The sequence below is a fragment of the Aquarana catesbeiana genome, linkage group LG09, assembly GCF_042186555.1.
Source record: "Aquarana catesbeiana isolate 2022-GZ linkage group LG09, ASM4218655v1, whole genome shotgun sequence".
Taxonomy (NCBI): Eukaryota; Metazoa; Chordata; class Amphibia; order Anura; family Ranidae; genus Aquarana; species Aquarana catesbeiana.
Window position 1 is genome coordinate 61411409 of NC_133332.1, and position 17864 is coordinate 61429272.

Below are 17864 nucleotides of genomic sequence, written 5' to 3' on the forward strand. Positions count from 1 at the left end.
TTTCCATCTATTAATTGTAGACATATTCACATTCTGTTGTAACTTCCTACCCCTGAAGAAGAGAACTAATATCGCAGACTCAAAACGCGTTGGCTGTCTCTGTTGTCTTCATTTTTTCAACAGATTAATGGTTGTTGTCAACTGTTGTATAAGTGCGTATCTTTGCATCTGCATCCAGCATATTCTATGTATTGTACATGTGACCACTTCTTTTAACTTTAATCTATTAAAAACTTATATTTTTGTACTCCTGTGTGACCCTATAGTTGTTCACTGCCCTTTTAAAGTCCCACTCAGAGGAAAATTGTCATTAAATTATCTAAGTCGAGTCAGTGCCCTCATCATCATCATCTCCTCCATCTTCATTACCACTGGAGACAACTTGGCAATATGCTGAGGCTGGAGGAACATGACTGCCAATTTGTGTAGCAGTGATCCTCACTCTCTAGGCTCATGTTCCTGCCTTCCTTAACCTCAGAGCCAAAATCTGAATCAAGTAATGGCTGTGCATCGTCAAGGGGCAAGTGGCTGACATTGTGTTCAAATAACTCAGCTGACTCCTCCATGCCTGATGCAGGCGCTATGGCAGGGATAGCTGTGGACAAGGAGGCAGGTTTAGCCACACTGGCAGCTACAGTGGACTGTGCACCAGTCTCTGCTTGGGTGACGGAGGATGATGAGGATGAGGATGGTTTAGTAAGCCAGTCCACCACCTCCTCTGCATGCTGTGGCTGGAAATCATGGGCAACATCACTAAACAGAGGAAATAATGCCCAGCCTGAGGACTGACCACGTCCACCTTCGCCTCTGGACACATACACTGCTGGCCCCCTCACAGTGCCATGGGAATGTCTGCCTCTCTTTGTTGTCCTCCCAGACATGATGGCGGGGGGGGGGGGGGCTGCTTATTAACAAAATGTATTATAGATGTGTAAATATGTACGTAAATGCACTTTAATCAATGGAAAGTGGTGTTTGGTGCACTTTAACTTGAGTACTCACTACTACACAAACACACTCCACTATTGCACTATATTATACTGCAGTAAAACTGCACTGGCGCACAGCAATATACTGTGTCAAAGGTGCAGTAACGCACAAAATTATACTATAACGGAAGGTAACACACTGAAATATACGCCATTAAACTTGCAGTAATGCACTGAACTCAAGAAACAAATTTCCCCTTGGAATTGGACTTTAAGGGCACTTAAACTAATATAACAATCGTAAAGTAGAGTAGAAAAATCATTTATTAATAACACATGATTAAAAATAGTAACATGGAATGTACATAGCAATAAGCAACTAAGAGTGCACCAACTGTAACATGATTGACAGTACAGAAGAAATATCCTTCAACCAACGTGTTTCAGAGTCTGTTTTATCTATTTCCTCAGGAGTAGAGAAGATATTAATTCTCTATAATGCAAATGCAGAAATCAATAATGGTTCATTTAAATACATACTGTTCAAATATACTTAATTCCACATTTTGTGTAGTCACTAATCTCTCTGCTTAGGTCCATATGTCTGAGGAGTCATTTTGATCCCTTCTCACAATGTTGGACTTTGTGTAATCTTTATGGCTATGCATATATTTTAGAACTAATACATGAAAGAAGCCATATCTTATTATTATGTAATTTTTACTGAATTACTCACTCTACATCTATATGTATGGCTGTACTTTAAGCCCCCAAGCGAGTATTACAACAATTTAGGATTGAGATATATGGCTACTATGATTGGATATATATAAATGGATTTATTTATTTATTAAATTTTGGACAATTATCCAGGATGAAACATATACTCTCACATCCTATATAAACTTATCTTTATCAGTACATGCACTATTTATGATTATGCTTTAATTACAGGATCTGTCTACAGGCCTCAGTGGGTCTGGACTTCCCATGTTCAGTGGAGCCTCTTTGATGCTCCCTTGATATACTTGTAAAACATTTTGTTTTTACTCAAATCTACAATATAACATGCCTGACACTTGGTGGAGATGAAGGAAGCAGCAATTCTTTGGGGCAGTGTTTTTGCTTTTAATCTACATGGAATGTGTGCTCATACATGACTGAAGTGACTATAAGTTGTTGATGTGGAATTAAGTATATTTGAACAGTATGTATTTATATGAACCATTACTGATTTCTGCATTTGCATTATAGAGAATTGATATCTTCTCTACCCCTGAGGAAGGAGATATTACTATTTTTAATCATGTGTTATTAATGATTTTTCTACTCTACTTTACGATTGTTATATGAGTTTAAGTGAGTTTAAGTGCCCTCAAAGTCCATTTACAAGGGGAAATTTGTTTCTTGTTTCTAGTTTAGAATGCGGCACTATATGAAGTAATCACTGATACCCTCCATAACGCACTGAACTATACGGCGTTAAACTTGCAGTAATGCACTGAACTATACTGCATTAAACGGAAGATAATGCACTGAAATATATGGCGTTAAACTTGCAGTAACGCACTGAACGGCGTTAAACTTGCAGTAATGCACTGAACTGTACTGCGTTAAACAGAAGATAACGCACTGAAATATAAGGCGTTAAGGAGAAAGTAAACTCTCCCACTCTGATGCTTCTTTTCATTTAGTCCATTATAATAAGTAATTATCAAACTATAGCCACTGTAATCCAGCCCAAATCGCATATTACTTACTGTTTAAAGAAACTTTAAAAAACTTGTTTCCAGGGGTAAGGCAGCGCCATCTTAAGTATTGTTTTCTGAGTCCACAGTAGAGTGTATTTCCGCCCTTACATTGAGCACTTCCTGTGCTGTTAACCAAGCCTCCTTCTAAATCCATTGTTTCTATGGCAACCCTGCTTCCCTGCTCATAGCTGACTTGTTTTATTTCATAGTATTTACTTGTGCCGATTATCTAGTGTTTGCCTATGTCAGTCTTATCAGCTTCAGCTGATAAGACTGCAGTAATGCTCTCCGATGCCCAGGACATGGTCACATGGGGTGTAGTAGGAAGCTCTGAGTGATTATGCAATCTCGTGGGATTTCAGTGTTGTGCCGTAGGAGGTCCTGATAATAGACAGACAAGCACACAGAGTGTGCAGTAAATCAGGGGAGATATGGGCATGCTCAGTGACGTCATTCTAAAGAACAAAAAGGATTACAACAATACTAAGCAAGTAAGGAGATATCTACAAGCAGTGTTCATTAGGGTTTTTTATGCTGATTTACATTGGACAAAGTTGTGGGGGAGAGTTTACAACCACTTTTAAACTTGCAGTAACACACTGAAATATACTGCGTTAAGCGTGCACTAATGCACTCAAATATATACGGTGTTAAACTTGCAGTAACGCACTGGAATATACAGTGTTAAACTTGCAGTAACACAATAAAATATACTGTGTTAAATGGTCACTACACTAACACTGACTGAACTATCCCTACATTCACACTAATGTAAAGATGAATGGTGGTCACTAAACTCACAATGACTGAACTATCCTTACATTCACACTAATGTAAAGATGAATGGTCGCACTACACTCACACTGAACTATCCCTAGATGCACACTAATCTGATATTCTACACTGACGATAGAATCACATTTGTACACTATATCACATTTACTGTCTAATAGCACTAAACAGTGCCCTGCTCTATCTCTTCTCACGCCAATATCACACTGAAAATAGCTGCTATTGAAAGAATACTTTTATAGTGTGGGACGGGACTAACGGCAATGAGCCATGATTGGATAGAGTCATCATGACAGCATCCTATCATGGCTCTGACAGTGCTCTGTGCCCTGTTAGGGCAAAGCTTTCATTACTTCAGCCAATCGGGGCTTTCAGTGCACTGTGCGGTGGCGCTATGCTTTGTGGTCGTTCAGCGGGCTGAACAAACGGTCGAACGCCCTGATAATTTGGTTGTTCGGTGAACAGGCGAACTCATGCTCGGCCCGAACCATTCGCCCATCCCTAGTCAGAAGCATTAATGCAAATCAGGTTCATGAACATGCATACACTGCAGAATAATGACAGCTGCACAAACATGGACTCTTCAGCAACCATGCGTCTGTGAATCAATCACTGCATGGCATAGTCTCTATAAGACTCTTTTACAACAGAAAGACAAGCTGAGAATCACCACTTCAGTAAAACAGTGGAGAACACGGCTACTTGTGATTATCCTCATAAACAGCATCCCTCACAGTGAAGTCCAGGGAGCTCTGACAGCACGGATGAACAGTTTGAGGGATCCAAGACCAAAGAGCGACGGCCCCACTGTAACAGGAGTACTCTGGTAAAAATCAGGAAGGGATCTCCTGGAGAACCTAGGTGTTATTAGGTTCTGGCCTAGCTACTCACACACCAGTTCTGACTGTGGAAGACCTCTCACCTGGCTGCAGATCGTTTACCCAGCTACCTCTGTCTCATCAGATGTGGCCTCTCTGAGCTGCAGAGGGATGGAAGGTGAGTAATTGACAGTGGTGGCCCGTCCATAGGGGGCACACGGGCGCCACCCCCCCCCCCCCCCCAGACAGTCACGAAAAAAAAAAAATAATAATAATTTAAAGTGGCCCTTAAAAAAAAAGAAAAGAAAAAAAGGTCCTTAAGTGCACTGTATTCAGGCACCGGACACAGTGCACTATGGAAAGTGCCACGTCTATGCATGATGGGACACAGGCTGCATTTGATGCGACACAGTGAGGTTGAATTTGATGGGGCACAGTGATTGCATTTGATGACACAGTGAGGCTGCATTTGATGGGACAGTGAGGCTGCATTTGATGGGACAGTGAGGCTGCATTTGATGAAACAGTGAGGTTGCATTTGATGGGACACAGGCTGCATTTGATGGGACACAGGCTGCATTTGATGGGACTGTGAAGCTGCATTTGATGGGACACAGGCTGCATTTAATTGATGGGGCTGCATTTGGCTGCATTTTATGGGACACAGTGAGGCTGCGTTTGATGGGACAGTGAGGCTGCATTTGATGGGGCAGTGAGGCTGCATTTGATGGGACAGTGAGGCTGCATTTGATGGGACAGTGAGGCTGCATTTGATGGGACAGTGAGGCTGCATTTGATGGGACACAGTGAGGCTGCATTTGATGGGACACAGTGAGGCTGCATTTGATGGGACAGTGAGACTGCATTTGATCAGGCACAGGCTGCATTTGATGGGACATTGAGGCTGCACAGGCTGCATTTAATTGATGGGACTGCATTTGGCTGCATTTAATGGGACACAGTGAGGCTGCATTTGATGGGACAGTGAGGCTGAATTTGATGGGATAGTGAGACTGCATTTGATGGGACAGTGAGGCTGCATTTGATGGGACACAGTGAGGCTGCATTTGATCAGACACAGTGAGGCTGAATTTGATGGGACACAGTGAGGCTGCATTTGATGGGACAGTGAGGCTGCATTGGATGGGACACAGGCTGCATTTGATGGGACAGTAAGGCTGCATTTGATGGGACAGTGAGGCTGCATTTGATGGGACACAGTGAGGCTGCATTTGATGGGACACAGTGAGGCTGCATTTGATGGGACAATGAGTATGCATTTGATGGGACACAGTGAGGCTGCATATGATGGGACACAGTGAGGCTGCATTTGATGGGACAGTGAGGCTGTATTTGATTGGAACACAGGCTGCATTTGATGGGACAGTGAGGCTGCATTTGATGGGACAGTGAGGCTGCATTTGATGGGACACAGTGAGGCTGCATATGATGGGACACAGTGAGGCAGCATTTGATGGGACAGTGAAGCTGCATTTGATGGAACACAGTGAGGCTGCATTTGATGGGACACAGTGAGGCTGCATTTGATGGGACACAGTGAGGCTGCGTTTGAAGGCACACAGCGAGGCTGCATTTGATGGGACACAGCGAGGCTGCATTTGATGGGACACAGCGAGGCTGCATTTGATGGGACACAGCGAGGCTGCATTTGATGGGACACAGTGAGGCTGCATTTGATGGGACACAGCGAGGCTGCATTTGATGGGACACAGCGAGGTTGCATTTGATGGGACACAGCGAGGTTGCATTTGATGGGACACAGCGAGGCTGCATTTGATGGGACACAGTGAGGCTGCATTTGATGGGACAGTGAGGCTGCATTTGATGGGACAGTGAGGATGCATTTGATGGGACACAGTGAGGCTGCATTTGCTGGGACAATGAGACTGTATATGATGGGACACAGTGAGGCTGCATATGATGGGACACAGTGAGGCTGCATTAGATGGGACAGTGAGGCTGCATTTGATGGAACACAGGCTGCATTTGATGGGATAGTGAGGCTGCATTTGATGGGACAGTGAGGCTGCATTTGATGGGACACGGTGAGGCTGCATATGATGGGACACAGTGAGGCTGCATATGATGGGACACAGTGAGGCTGCATTTGATGGGACAGTGAAGCTGCATTTGATGGAAAACAGTGAGGCTGCATTTGATGGGACTAGGGATGAGCCGAACACCCCCCTGGTTCGGTTCGCACCAGAACCTGTGAACGGACCGAAAGTTCGCACGAACGTTAGAACCCCATTGACGTCTATGGAACTCGAACGTTCGAAATCAAAAGAGCTCATTTTAAAGGCTAATTTGCATGGTATTGTCCTAAAAAAGGTTTGGGGACCTGGGTCCTACCCCAGGGGACATGTATCAATGCAAAAAAAACTTTTAAAAACGGCCGTTTTTTCGGGAGCAGTGATTTTAATGATGCTTAAAGTAAAAAAAAAAAGTGAAATATTCCTTTAAATATCGTACCTGAGGGGTGTCTATAGTATGCCTGTAAAGTGACGCGTGTTTCCCGTGTTTAGAACAGTCCCTGCACCAAATGCCATTTTTAAAGGAAAAAATCTCATTTAAAACTGCTTGCGGGTTTAATGTAATGTCGGGTCCTGGCAATATGGATGAAAATCAGTGAGACAAACGGCATGGGTACCCCCCAGTCCATTACCAGGCCCTTTGGGTCTTGTATGGATATTAAGGGGAACCCCGCACCCAAATTAAAATAAGGAAAGGTGTGGGGCCACCAGGCCCTATATACTCTGAACAGCAGTATACAGGCTGTAGGTTTGTTGTTAAGTAGAATCTCTTTGTAATTTTGAACGGGTACATTTTTAACGTGTTTAGCTCCAGCCAAAAAATCTTTTTTAAGCTTTTTGGAAAACATAGGGAAGGGTTATCACCCCTGTGACATTTGTTTTGCTGTCTTTCCTCCTCTTCAGAAGATTTCACCTCACTTTTTGTCCCAATGGATTGGAAAGCATCAGTGGAAAGGAGAAATGTTTTTCCCATATTTACTCTTACAGGAGAGAATTTCCCTTCCTAGGGGTAGATTTATTCTCACTTCCTGTTGTCTCCTTCCGTTTGCAAGTAGGAGTCGTTTGTAAGTTAGTTGTTTGAAAGTAGGGTCCTGCCCTATATACTCAGCAGAAATTTGGGCCTTAGGTGTTGCTGTGGCCACAACACTGTAAGCCCTCACAGGGCTCTGCTGTGAAATATTAGATCAAGAATTGTAATTACATGCCCCTGTTGAACAGGAGCTGAAAAATTAGGCCTTAGGCACTGGTGCTGGTGCCACAACACTGCAACCCCTCACAGACACTCTAGTTGGAATGCAGGAACGAGCCCTGTTGCAAAGTATTGCATCAAAAATTGTAATTACACGCCCCTGTTAAACAAGGGCTGAAAAATTGGGCCTTAGGCACTGGTGCTGGTGCCACAACACTGCAACCCCTCACAGACACTCTAGTTGGAATGCAGGAACGAGCCCTGCTGCAAAGTATTACATCAAAAATCGTAATTACACGCCCCTGTTGAACAGGGGCTGAAAAATTGTGCCTTAGGCACTGGTAGTGGCACCCAGAACCAAAAATGTTCTTACAAGCTATCAGCGTGATGATTGAGGAGGAAGAGGATAATTACTCAGGGATAGTCACTCAGCATCAGCATAGGCAGTCTTTGAAGGGATCTGAGATTTCAAAAAAAATTATTCGGTTACATCAGCATCAGGTGCTTGGTAGCTGGTGGTGATCCAAGACTCATTCATTTTTATGAAGGTCAGTCGATCGACCGAGTCAGTGGACAGACGCACCCTGTGATCGGTTACCACGCCTCCAGCAGCACTGAATGTGCGTTCCGAAAGAACGCTGGATGCAGGACAGGCCAGTAGCTCAATTGCATACTGTGCAAGCTCTGGCCAGTGATCCATCCTCAAGACCCAGTAACCCAGAGGATTTTCGGTGGGAAAGGTGTCCAAGTCTGATCTTGCCCCTAGGTATTCCTGCACCATGTAAAACAGACGCTGGCGATGGTTGCTGGAACCGATCATACCTTGGGGCTGCGGACCAAAAAATTGTCTGAACGCATCGGTCAGACGGCCACCTTCTCCACCGCTCCTTCTTTGACTGACCGAAGCCTCAGCAACACGTTGTCCAGAAACAGGAGTTTGTAACCTCCCAGTCTCTGGGAACGCGTTGCACAGACCTTTCTGCAAGGCCTCCCGAAGATGTTTCATCCTCTGCTCCCTCTGCGATGGCAAGATAAGGTCTGCAACCTTACCCTTGTAACGTGGATCAAGGAGGGTTGCCAGCCAGTATTGGTCCTTCTCCTTGATACCACGAATACGAGGATCCTTACGCAGGCTTTGCAGGATCAGGGAGGCCATGCAGCGTAGGTTTGCTGAGGCATTCGGTCCGGAGTCCTCTGGGTCACTAAGGACGACATGGTCCGCAGCCACCTCCTCCCAGCCACGTACAAGTCCATGTGTTTCTTGGGACTGATCCCTTAAAGACTGCTGCTGATGCTGAGTGCCAGGCTCCACCTCCATACTGACACAATCTTCCTCCTCCTCCTCCTCCTCTTCCTCCTCGTCCTCTTCCTGTGTGATCGGCGGGCACGCAGGAACACTGTCTGGATAAAGGGGGCCTTGAGAGCTAAGGAAGTCCTCCTCTTCCTGCCTCTGTTCTGCCTCAAGTGCCCTGTCCATTATTCCACGCAGCGTGTGCTCCAACAGGTGGACAAGGGGGACAGTGTCACTGATGCATGCGCTGTCACTGCTCACCATCCTCGTGGCCTCCTCAAATGGTGACAGGACAGTGCATGCATCCCTGATCATGGCCCACTGGCGTGGGGAAAAAAACCAAGCTCCCCTGACCCTGTCCTGGTGCCATAGTCGCACAGGTACTCATTGATGGCCCTCTGCTGCGTGTGCAGCCGCTGCAGCATGGCCAACGTTGAGTTCCACCTGGTGGGCATGTCACAGATTAGGCGGTTCTTGGGCAGGTTAAACTCCTTTTGGAGGTCCGTCAGCCGAGCACTGGCATTATATGACCGGCGGAAATGCACACAGACTTTCCTGGCCTGCCTCAGGACATCCTGTAAGCCCGGGTACCTGCCCAAGAACCGCTGCACCATCAAGTTAAGGACGTGAGCCAAACAGGGCACATGGGTCATTTGTCCCTGTCGGAGGGCAGAGAGGAGGTTGGTGCCATTGTCGCAAACCACCATTCCTGCCTTAAGTTGGCGTGGCGTCAACCACCTCTGAACCTGCCCCTGCAGAGCTGACAGAACCTCTGCCCCAGTGTGGCTCCTGTCCCCCAAGCACACCAGCTCAAGCACCGCATGGCATCTTTTGGCCTGCGTACTTGCGTAGCCCCTTGAACGACTACGGAGCACCGCTGGTTCCGAGGAAGAGGCCATGGAGGAAGAAGAAGAGGAGGGGGTGGAGGAGAGAGGTGTGTCACAATCATTAGCATTTTGGAGGCGTGGTGGCGGAACAACCTCCAACACTACTGCACCTTGTCCTGCATCCTTCCCAGCTGCCAGCAGAGTCACCCAATGCGCCGTGAAACTTAGGTAACGTCCCTGTCCATGCCTGCTGGACCATGAGTCAGCGGTAATATGCACCTTACCGCTGACCGCCCTGTCCAGCGAGGCATGGACATTGCCTTCCACATGCTGGTAGAGAGCCGGAATCGCCTTCCGTGAGAAAAAGTGGCGTTTGGGTACCTGCCACTGAGGAACCGCACATTCCACAAACTCACGGAAGGGGGCGGAGTCTACCAACTGAAAAGGCAGCAGTTGAAGTGCTAGCAATTTTGCCAAGCTAGCATTCAACCGTTGGGCATGTGGATGGCTGGGAGCAAACTTCTTTCGGCGGTGCAGCAGCTGGGGCAGGGAAATTTGCCTGTTACAATCTGACGTCGGTGTACCAAAATCAGATTGCCCACAAGTACGTGGCTGTGACACACCTAATTCTACACCTTCATTCCTCTCAGTGCAGGTCTCAGAGAGGACTGAAGGTCTAGTGGGGTTGGAAATCTCAGCTGATGAGGAGCAAGCAGAGGTCCTCTTTGTTCTTTGGTGTGGGTCTTTTAGATACGCTTGCCAACGAACTGCATGGCAGGTCAACATATGTCTGGTCAAGCATGTGGTACCCAAGCGGGAGATGTTTTGGCCACGCGAGATACGCTTGAGACATATGTTGCAAATAGCAGCGGTGCGATCTGATGCACTCGTCTCAAAAAAGGCCCACACCAAAGAACTTTTTGAATAACGCGCAGAGACTGCAGCGCCCTGCACATGTGGAGCTTTGGGGTGTGATGCAGTCAATATGCTGCCCTTAGGCTGGCCCCTGGAGGGCATCCTGCCTCGTTGGTGATGTGCCGCCTCCTCCTCCTCCTCCTCCTCCTCTCTCCTATCAGGCACCCATGTTGAGTCAGTGACCTCATCATCCCCTCCCTCCTCATCACTGGAGCAAACCTGGCAGTATGCTGCAGCAGGGGGAGCATGACTGCCAGATTGCTGTCCTTCTTGGGCACCCCCTCTGTCCCTGCTCGTGTTACTGCCTTCATCGAGCTCAGTATCATCATCAGAGCCTTCCAAACGCTGGGCATCCTCCTGGAGCATGTACCCAACACTGTGGTCAAACAGTTCGAGGGACTCCTCAGGAGGACATGGTGGGGCTAGGGAAGGAGTCACTGATGACATTGAGCCGAGGGAAGAGGCCGCTGCTTTGCCAGACAAAGTACCCTGGGCATGGGTGAGAGAGGATGAGGAGGATGAGGACGGCTTGGTCATCCACTCGACCAAGTCTTCTGCATGTTGCGGCTCAACATGGCCAGCTGCCGAAAAAAAGGCCAAGCGTGTCCCATGGCCACGTGCTGATGAGGATGCACAGTCTCCACGACCAGCACTAGACACAGAGCCTGCTTGCCCTCTCTTATTGGCTTGTGACTGTCTGCCTCTCCTTCTTGGCCTTCCAGACATACTAATGGCCTGTAGCTGCACTAAGCTGGGATATATATATATATATATATATATATATATATATATATATGCACTGATACTGCAGCTAACAAAATCAACTGCCTGCCTGTAGTATGAGAACACCACCAACCTTCTACAGGTAGCTTTAGCTGAACACTGTGAGGTGGACGCACCCCACTAACTTGTAGGTTTAGCAGAACACTGTGAGCAGGACGCACTGCACTAACTGTAAATAGTCTAGCTGCCTGACTGTGGTACTAATAGGATCAAAAGAACACCAGCAATTTTCTTCAGGTAGCTGTATTTACTGTAACAAGACAAGCCTGCCTGTCAGTAAGAAGATAACAGAAACGGATCTAGCTGAACACTGTGAGCAGGACGCACCCCACTAGCTTGTAGGTTTAGCTGAACACTGTGAGGTGGACGCACCCCACTAACTTGTAGGTTTAGCTGAACACTGTGAGCAGGACGCACCCCACTAACTTGTAGGTTTAGCAGAACACTGTGAGCAGGACGCACTGCACTAACTGTAAATAGTCTAGCTGCCTGACTGTGGTACTAATAGGATCAAAAGAACACCAGCAATTTTCTTCAGGTAGCTGTATTTACTGTAACAAGACAAGCCTGCCTGTCAGTAAGAAGATAACAGAAACGGATCTAGCTGAACACTGTGAGCAGGACGCACCCCACTAGCTTGTAGGTTTAGCTGAACACTGTGAGGTGGACGCACCCCACTAACTTGTAGGTTTAGCTGAACACTGTGAGCAGGACGCACCCCACTTACTTGTAGGTTTAGCAGAACACTGTGGGCAGGACGCACTGCACTAACTGTAAATAGTCTAGCTGCCTGACTGTGGTACTAATAGGATCAAAAGAACACCAGTAATTTTCTTCAAAATACTGTAACAAGACAAGCCTGCCTGTCAGTAGGAATATAACAGGAATGGATCTAGCTGAACACTGTGAGCAGGACGCACTGCACTAAATGTAAATATCTAGAAGATAACAGGAACGCATCTAGCTAAACTGAATACAGTGTGTATATATATATATATATATATATATATATATATATATATATATATATGCAACACCTGGGATGCATATATATAGACAATACACTTTAAGTGCAGCTAACTGACTGACTGTCCTGCCTAATCTAGCTAACTCAAATGAAATGACACTGTCTCTCTCTCTCTCTAAGCACACCGGAACACACTGCACAGGGCCGCCGTGCAGGCGGCCTTATATAGTGTGGGGCGTGTACTAAATCCCCTGAGCCATAATTGGCCAAAGCCTCCTTGGCTTTGGCCAATTATGGCTCTCTGTTAAGGCGGCGCTGTGATTGGCCAAGCATGCGGGTCATAGTGCATGCTTGGCCAATCATCAGCAAGCAATGCACTGCGATGCCGCAGTGAATTATGGGCCGTGACGCGCCACACGAATTTGGCGCGAACGGCCCATATCGTTCGCAATGCGGCGAACGATCGAACAGCCGATGTTCGAGTCGAACATGGGTTCGACACGAACACGAAGCTCATCCCTAGATGGGACACAGCGAGGCTGCATTTGATGGGACACAGCGAGGCTGCATGTGATGGGACACAGTGAGGCTGCATTTGATGGGACAGTGAGGCTGCATTTGATGGAACACAGTAAGGCTGCATTTGATGGGACAGTGAGGTTGCATTTGATGGTACACAGGCTGCATTTGATGGAACACAGGCTGCATTTCATGGGACAGTGAGGCTGCATTTGATGGGACACAGGCTGCATTTAATTGATGGGGCTGCATTTGGCTGCATTTGATGGGACAGTGAGGCTGCATTTGATGGGGCAGTGAGGCTAAATTGATGGGACAGTGAGGCTGCATTTGATGGGACAGTGAGGCTGTATTTGATGGGGCACAGGCTGCATTTGATGGGACAGTGAGGCTGCATTTGATGGGACAGTGAGGCTGCATTGGATGGGACAGTGAGGCTGCATTGGATGGGACACACGCTGCATTTGATGGGACACAGGCTGCATTTGATGGGACAGTGAGGCTGCATTTGATGGGACGGTGAGGCTGCATTTGATGGGACACAGTGAGGCTGCATTTAATGGGACACAGTGAGGCTGCATTTGATGGGACAATGAGGCTGCATTTGATGGGACACAGTGAGGCTGCATTTGATGGGACACAGTGAGGCTGCATATGCTGGGACACAGTGAGGCTGCATTTGATGGGGCACAGTGAGGCTGAATTTCATGGGACACAGGCTGTATTTGATGGGACAGTGAGGCTGCATTTGATGGGACACAGTGAGGCTGCATTTTTGGGACAGTGAGGCTGCATTTGATTGGACACAGCAAAGCTGCATTTGATTGGACACAGCGAGGCTGCATTTGATGGAACACAGTGAGGTTGCATTTGATGGGACAGTGAAGCTGCATTTGATGGAAAACAGTGAGGCTGCATTTGATGGGACACAGCGAGGCTGCATTTGATGGGACACAGCGAGGCTGCATGTGATGGGACACAACGAGGCTGCATGTGATGGGACACAGCGAGGCTGCATTTGATGGGACAGTGAGGCTGCATTTGATGGAACACAGTAAGGCTGCAATTGATGGGACAGTGAGGTTGCATTTGATGGGACACAGGCTGCATTTGATGGGACAGTGAGGTTGCATTTGATGGGACACAGGCTGCATTTGATGGGACACAGGCTGCATTTCATGAGACAGTGAGGCTGCATTGGATGGGACAGTGAGGCTGCATTTGATGGGACACACGCTGCATTTGATGGAACACAGGCTGCATTTGATGGGACAGTGAGGCTGCATTTGATGGGACAGTGAGGCTGCATTTGATGGGACACAGTGAGGCTGCATTTGATGGGACACAGTGAGGCTGCATTTGATGGGACAATGAGGCTGCATTTGATGGGACACAGTGAGGCTTGCATTTGATGGGACACAGTGAGGCTGCATTTGATGGGACACAGTGAGGCTGCATTTGATGGGGCACAGTGAGGCTGAATTTCATGGGACACAGGCTGTATTTGATGGGACAGTGAGGCTGCATTTGATGGGACACAGTGAGGCTGCATTTTTGGGACAGTGAGGCTGCATTTGATTGGACACAGCAAAGCTGCATTTGATTGGACACAGCGAGGCTGCATTTGATGGAACACAGTGAGGTTGCATTTGATGGGACAGTGAAGCTGCATTTGATGGAAAACAGTAAGGCTGCATTTGATGGGACACAGCGAGGCTGCATTTGATGGGACACAGCGAGGCTGCATGTGATGGGACACAACGAGGCTGCATGTGATGGGACACAGCGAGGCTGCATTTGATGGGACAGTGAGGCTGCATTTGATGGAACACAGTAAGGCTGCATTTGATGGGACAGTGAGGTTGCATTTGATGGGACACAGGCTGCATTTGATGGGACACAGGCTGCATTTGATGGGACAGTGAGGCTGCATTTGATGGGACACAGGCTGCATTTAATTGACGGGGCTGCATTTGGCTGCATTTGATGGGACAGTGAGGCTGCATTTGATGGGGCAGTGAGGCTAAATTGATGGGACAGTGATGCTGCATTTGATGGGACAGTGAGGCTGCATTTGATGGGACAGTGAGGTTGTATTTGATGGGACAGTGAGGCTGCATTTGATGGGACAGTGAGGCTGCATTTAATGGGACACAGTGAGGCTGCATTTGATGGGACAGTGAGGCTGCATTTGATCAGGCACCGGCTGCATTTGATGGGACAGTGAGGCTGCACAGGCTGCATTTAACTGATGGGGCTGCATTTGGCTGCATTTGATGGAACACGGTGAAGCTGCATTTGATGGGACAGTGAGCCTGCATTTGATGGGACAGTGAGGCTGAATTTGATGGGACACAGGCTGTATTTGATGGGACAGTGAGGCTGCATTTGATGGGACACAGTGAGGCTGCATTTTTGGGACAGTGAGGCTGCATTTGATTGGACACAGCAAAGCTGCATTTGATTGGACACAGCAAAGCTGCATTTGATTGGACACAATGAAGCTGCATTTGATGTAACACAGTGAGGTTGCATTTGATGGGACACAGTGAGGCTGCATTTGATGGGACACAGCGAGGCTCCATTTGATGGGACACAGTGAGGCTGCATTTGATGGGACACAGTGAGGCTGCATTTGATGGGGCACAGTGAGGCTGCATTTGATGGGCACAGTGCCTGCATAAGATGGGCACAGTGGCTGGATAAGATGGTCACAGTAGCTGTATTTGATGGTGCACAGTGGCAGCATTTGATGGCACAGTGGGAGCATTTGATATGGCACAGTGGCTGCGTTTGATGGGCACAGTGGCTGCATTTGATGGGCACAGTGGCTGCGTTTGATCACACAGTGGCTGCGTTTGATGGGCACAGTGGCTACGTTTGATGGCACAGTGGCTGCGATTGATGGTTTTTTTTTTTTCAGAACTTTTCAGTTTGTTTGCACCCCCCCCTCAAAAATTTTGAGCACCAGCCGCCACTGCGAATTCATACTCCCTTGGCATGTCCAGGAAGCCAGGCAGTTGTGAGAAGTGGGCACTCTGCTACATGTTTGTCTTAAGATACAAAGAAAGGAAAGAAACCAATCAATTTCCTTTTATTTAATACCATACATCTGAAAAATGACAGCTGAGAATAATTTTAAATTGACATAATTTCTGCCACCTACCTTTTTCTTTCATGAATTGCTCTCTTAGATTCTGAGCCTCTTCCTGAATCCTCTCCTCAATACTTCTTTTCCCCATTCCAAAATTTCTCAAGGTCATCAAAGCAAAGCGTCTCATCGTCTTCCATCTTTCTCCATTAACCATGACAATCCCTAGAACATTGCAGGAGAGTGTTGTCTACAGATTGCACTGGACACAAACTTATGAAATCTGGTTGAGTGAATATTATAGAAGCAGCTCCTGAAACTAGATAAGTGGCCCCGTTTTTAAAATATATGAGTTAGAACATACTGTATTTATGGCCTCCAGATCCTGGATTTCCATTATTCCATTTTAATGGAAAAAGTTAGATTGAATATTTGTGGTTATTTATTACAACCCAATCACTAGGGATGAGCCGAACACCCCCCTGTTTGGTTCGCACCAGAACATGCGAACAGGCAAAAAATGTGTTCGAACACGCAAACACCATTAAAGTCTATGGGACACGAACATGAATAATCAAAAGTGCTAATTTTAAAGGCTTATATGCAAGTTATTGTCATAAAAAGTGTTTGGGGACCTGGGTCCTGCCCCAGGGGACATGGATCAATGCAAAAAAAAGTTTTAAAAACTGCCGTTTTTTCAGGAGCAGTGATTTTAATAATGCTTAAAGTGAAACAATAAAAGTGTAATATTCCTTTAAATTTCATACCTGGGGGGTGTCTATAGTATGCCTGTAAAGGGGCGCATGTTTCCCGTGTTTAGAACAGTCTGAAAGCAAAATGACATTTCAAAGGAAAAAAAGTCATTTAAAACTACTCGCGGCTATTAATGAATTGCCGGTCCGACAATACACATAAAAGTTCATTGATAAAAACGACATGGGAATTCCCCACAGGGGAACCCCGAACCAAAATTTTAAAAAAAATTACGTGGGGGTCCCCCTAAATTCCATACCAGGCCCTTCAGGTCTGGTATGGATATTAAGGGGAACCCCGGCCAAAATTGAAAAAAAAATGGCGTGGGGTCCCCCTCAAAATCTATACCAGACCCTTCAGGTCTGGTATGGATTCTAAGGGGAACCCCGCGCCAAAATGAAAAAAAAATAATGGCGTGGGGTATCCCCAAAAATCCATACCAGACCCTTATCCGAGCAGGCAACCTGGCAGGCCGCAGGAAAAGGGGGGGGGGGGCGAGAGAGCGAAGGAAGATAGAGGATAGAATAAAGAGGATAGAAGATAGACGAAAGAAGAAAGAAGCATTTAAATAAAGGAATTGTCAAAAACTGTCTCTTGTCATTTTTGACATTTTTGACACTTTTTTGTGAAATGGTAGGGGTACTTTTGTACCCCCTTACCATTTCACACAGGGGGGAGGGCCAGGATTTGGGGGTCCCCTTGTTAAAGGGGGCTTCCAGATTCCGATAAGCCCCCCGCCTGCAGACCCCCACAACCACCGGGCAAGGGTTGTGGGGATGAGGTCCTTGTCCCCATCAACTTGGGGACAAGGTGTTTTGGGGGGCTACCCCAAAGCACCCTCCCAATGTTGAGGGCATGTGGCCTGGTACGGTTCAGGAGGGGGGAGGCGCTCTCTCGTCCCCCCTCTTTTCCTGCGGCCTGCCAGGTTGCGTGCTCGGATAAGGGTCTGGTATGGATTTTTGGGGAGACCCCACGCCATTTTTTTTTTAATTTTGGCGCGGGGTTCCCCTTAAAATTCATACCAGACCTGGAGGGTCTGGTATAGATTTTGAGGGGGACCCCACGCCATTTTTTTTTAAATTTTGGCCGGGGGTTCCCCTTAATATCCATACCAGATCTGAAGGGCCTGGTATGGAATTTAGGGGGACCCCCCACATCATTTCTTTTTTTAAATTTTGGTTCGGG

General features: G+C 47.0%; 1 protein-coding gene across 2 annotated transcripts in view; it reads right to left on the bottom strand.

Annotated features, from left to right (window-relative positions):
• Nucleotides 1–17864, bottom strand: part of LOC141107722 (cytochrome P450 2C8-like) — a 73565-nt gene that overhangs the window by 39145 nt on the left and 16556 nt on the right. For both annotated transcript variants that reach the window (XM_073598642.1, XM_073598643.1), the window contains exon 3: nt 16002–16151. In XM_073598642.1, the coding sequence (XP_073454743.1) occupies nt 16002–16151 (150 nt within the window). The remainder of the gene's footprint in view (nt 1–16001; nt 16152–17864) is intronic.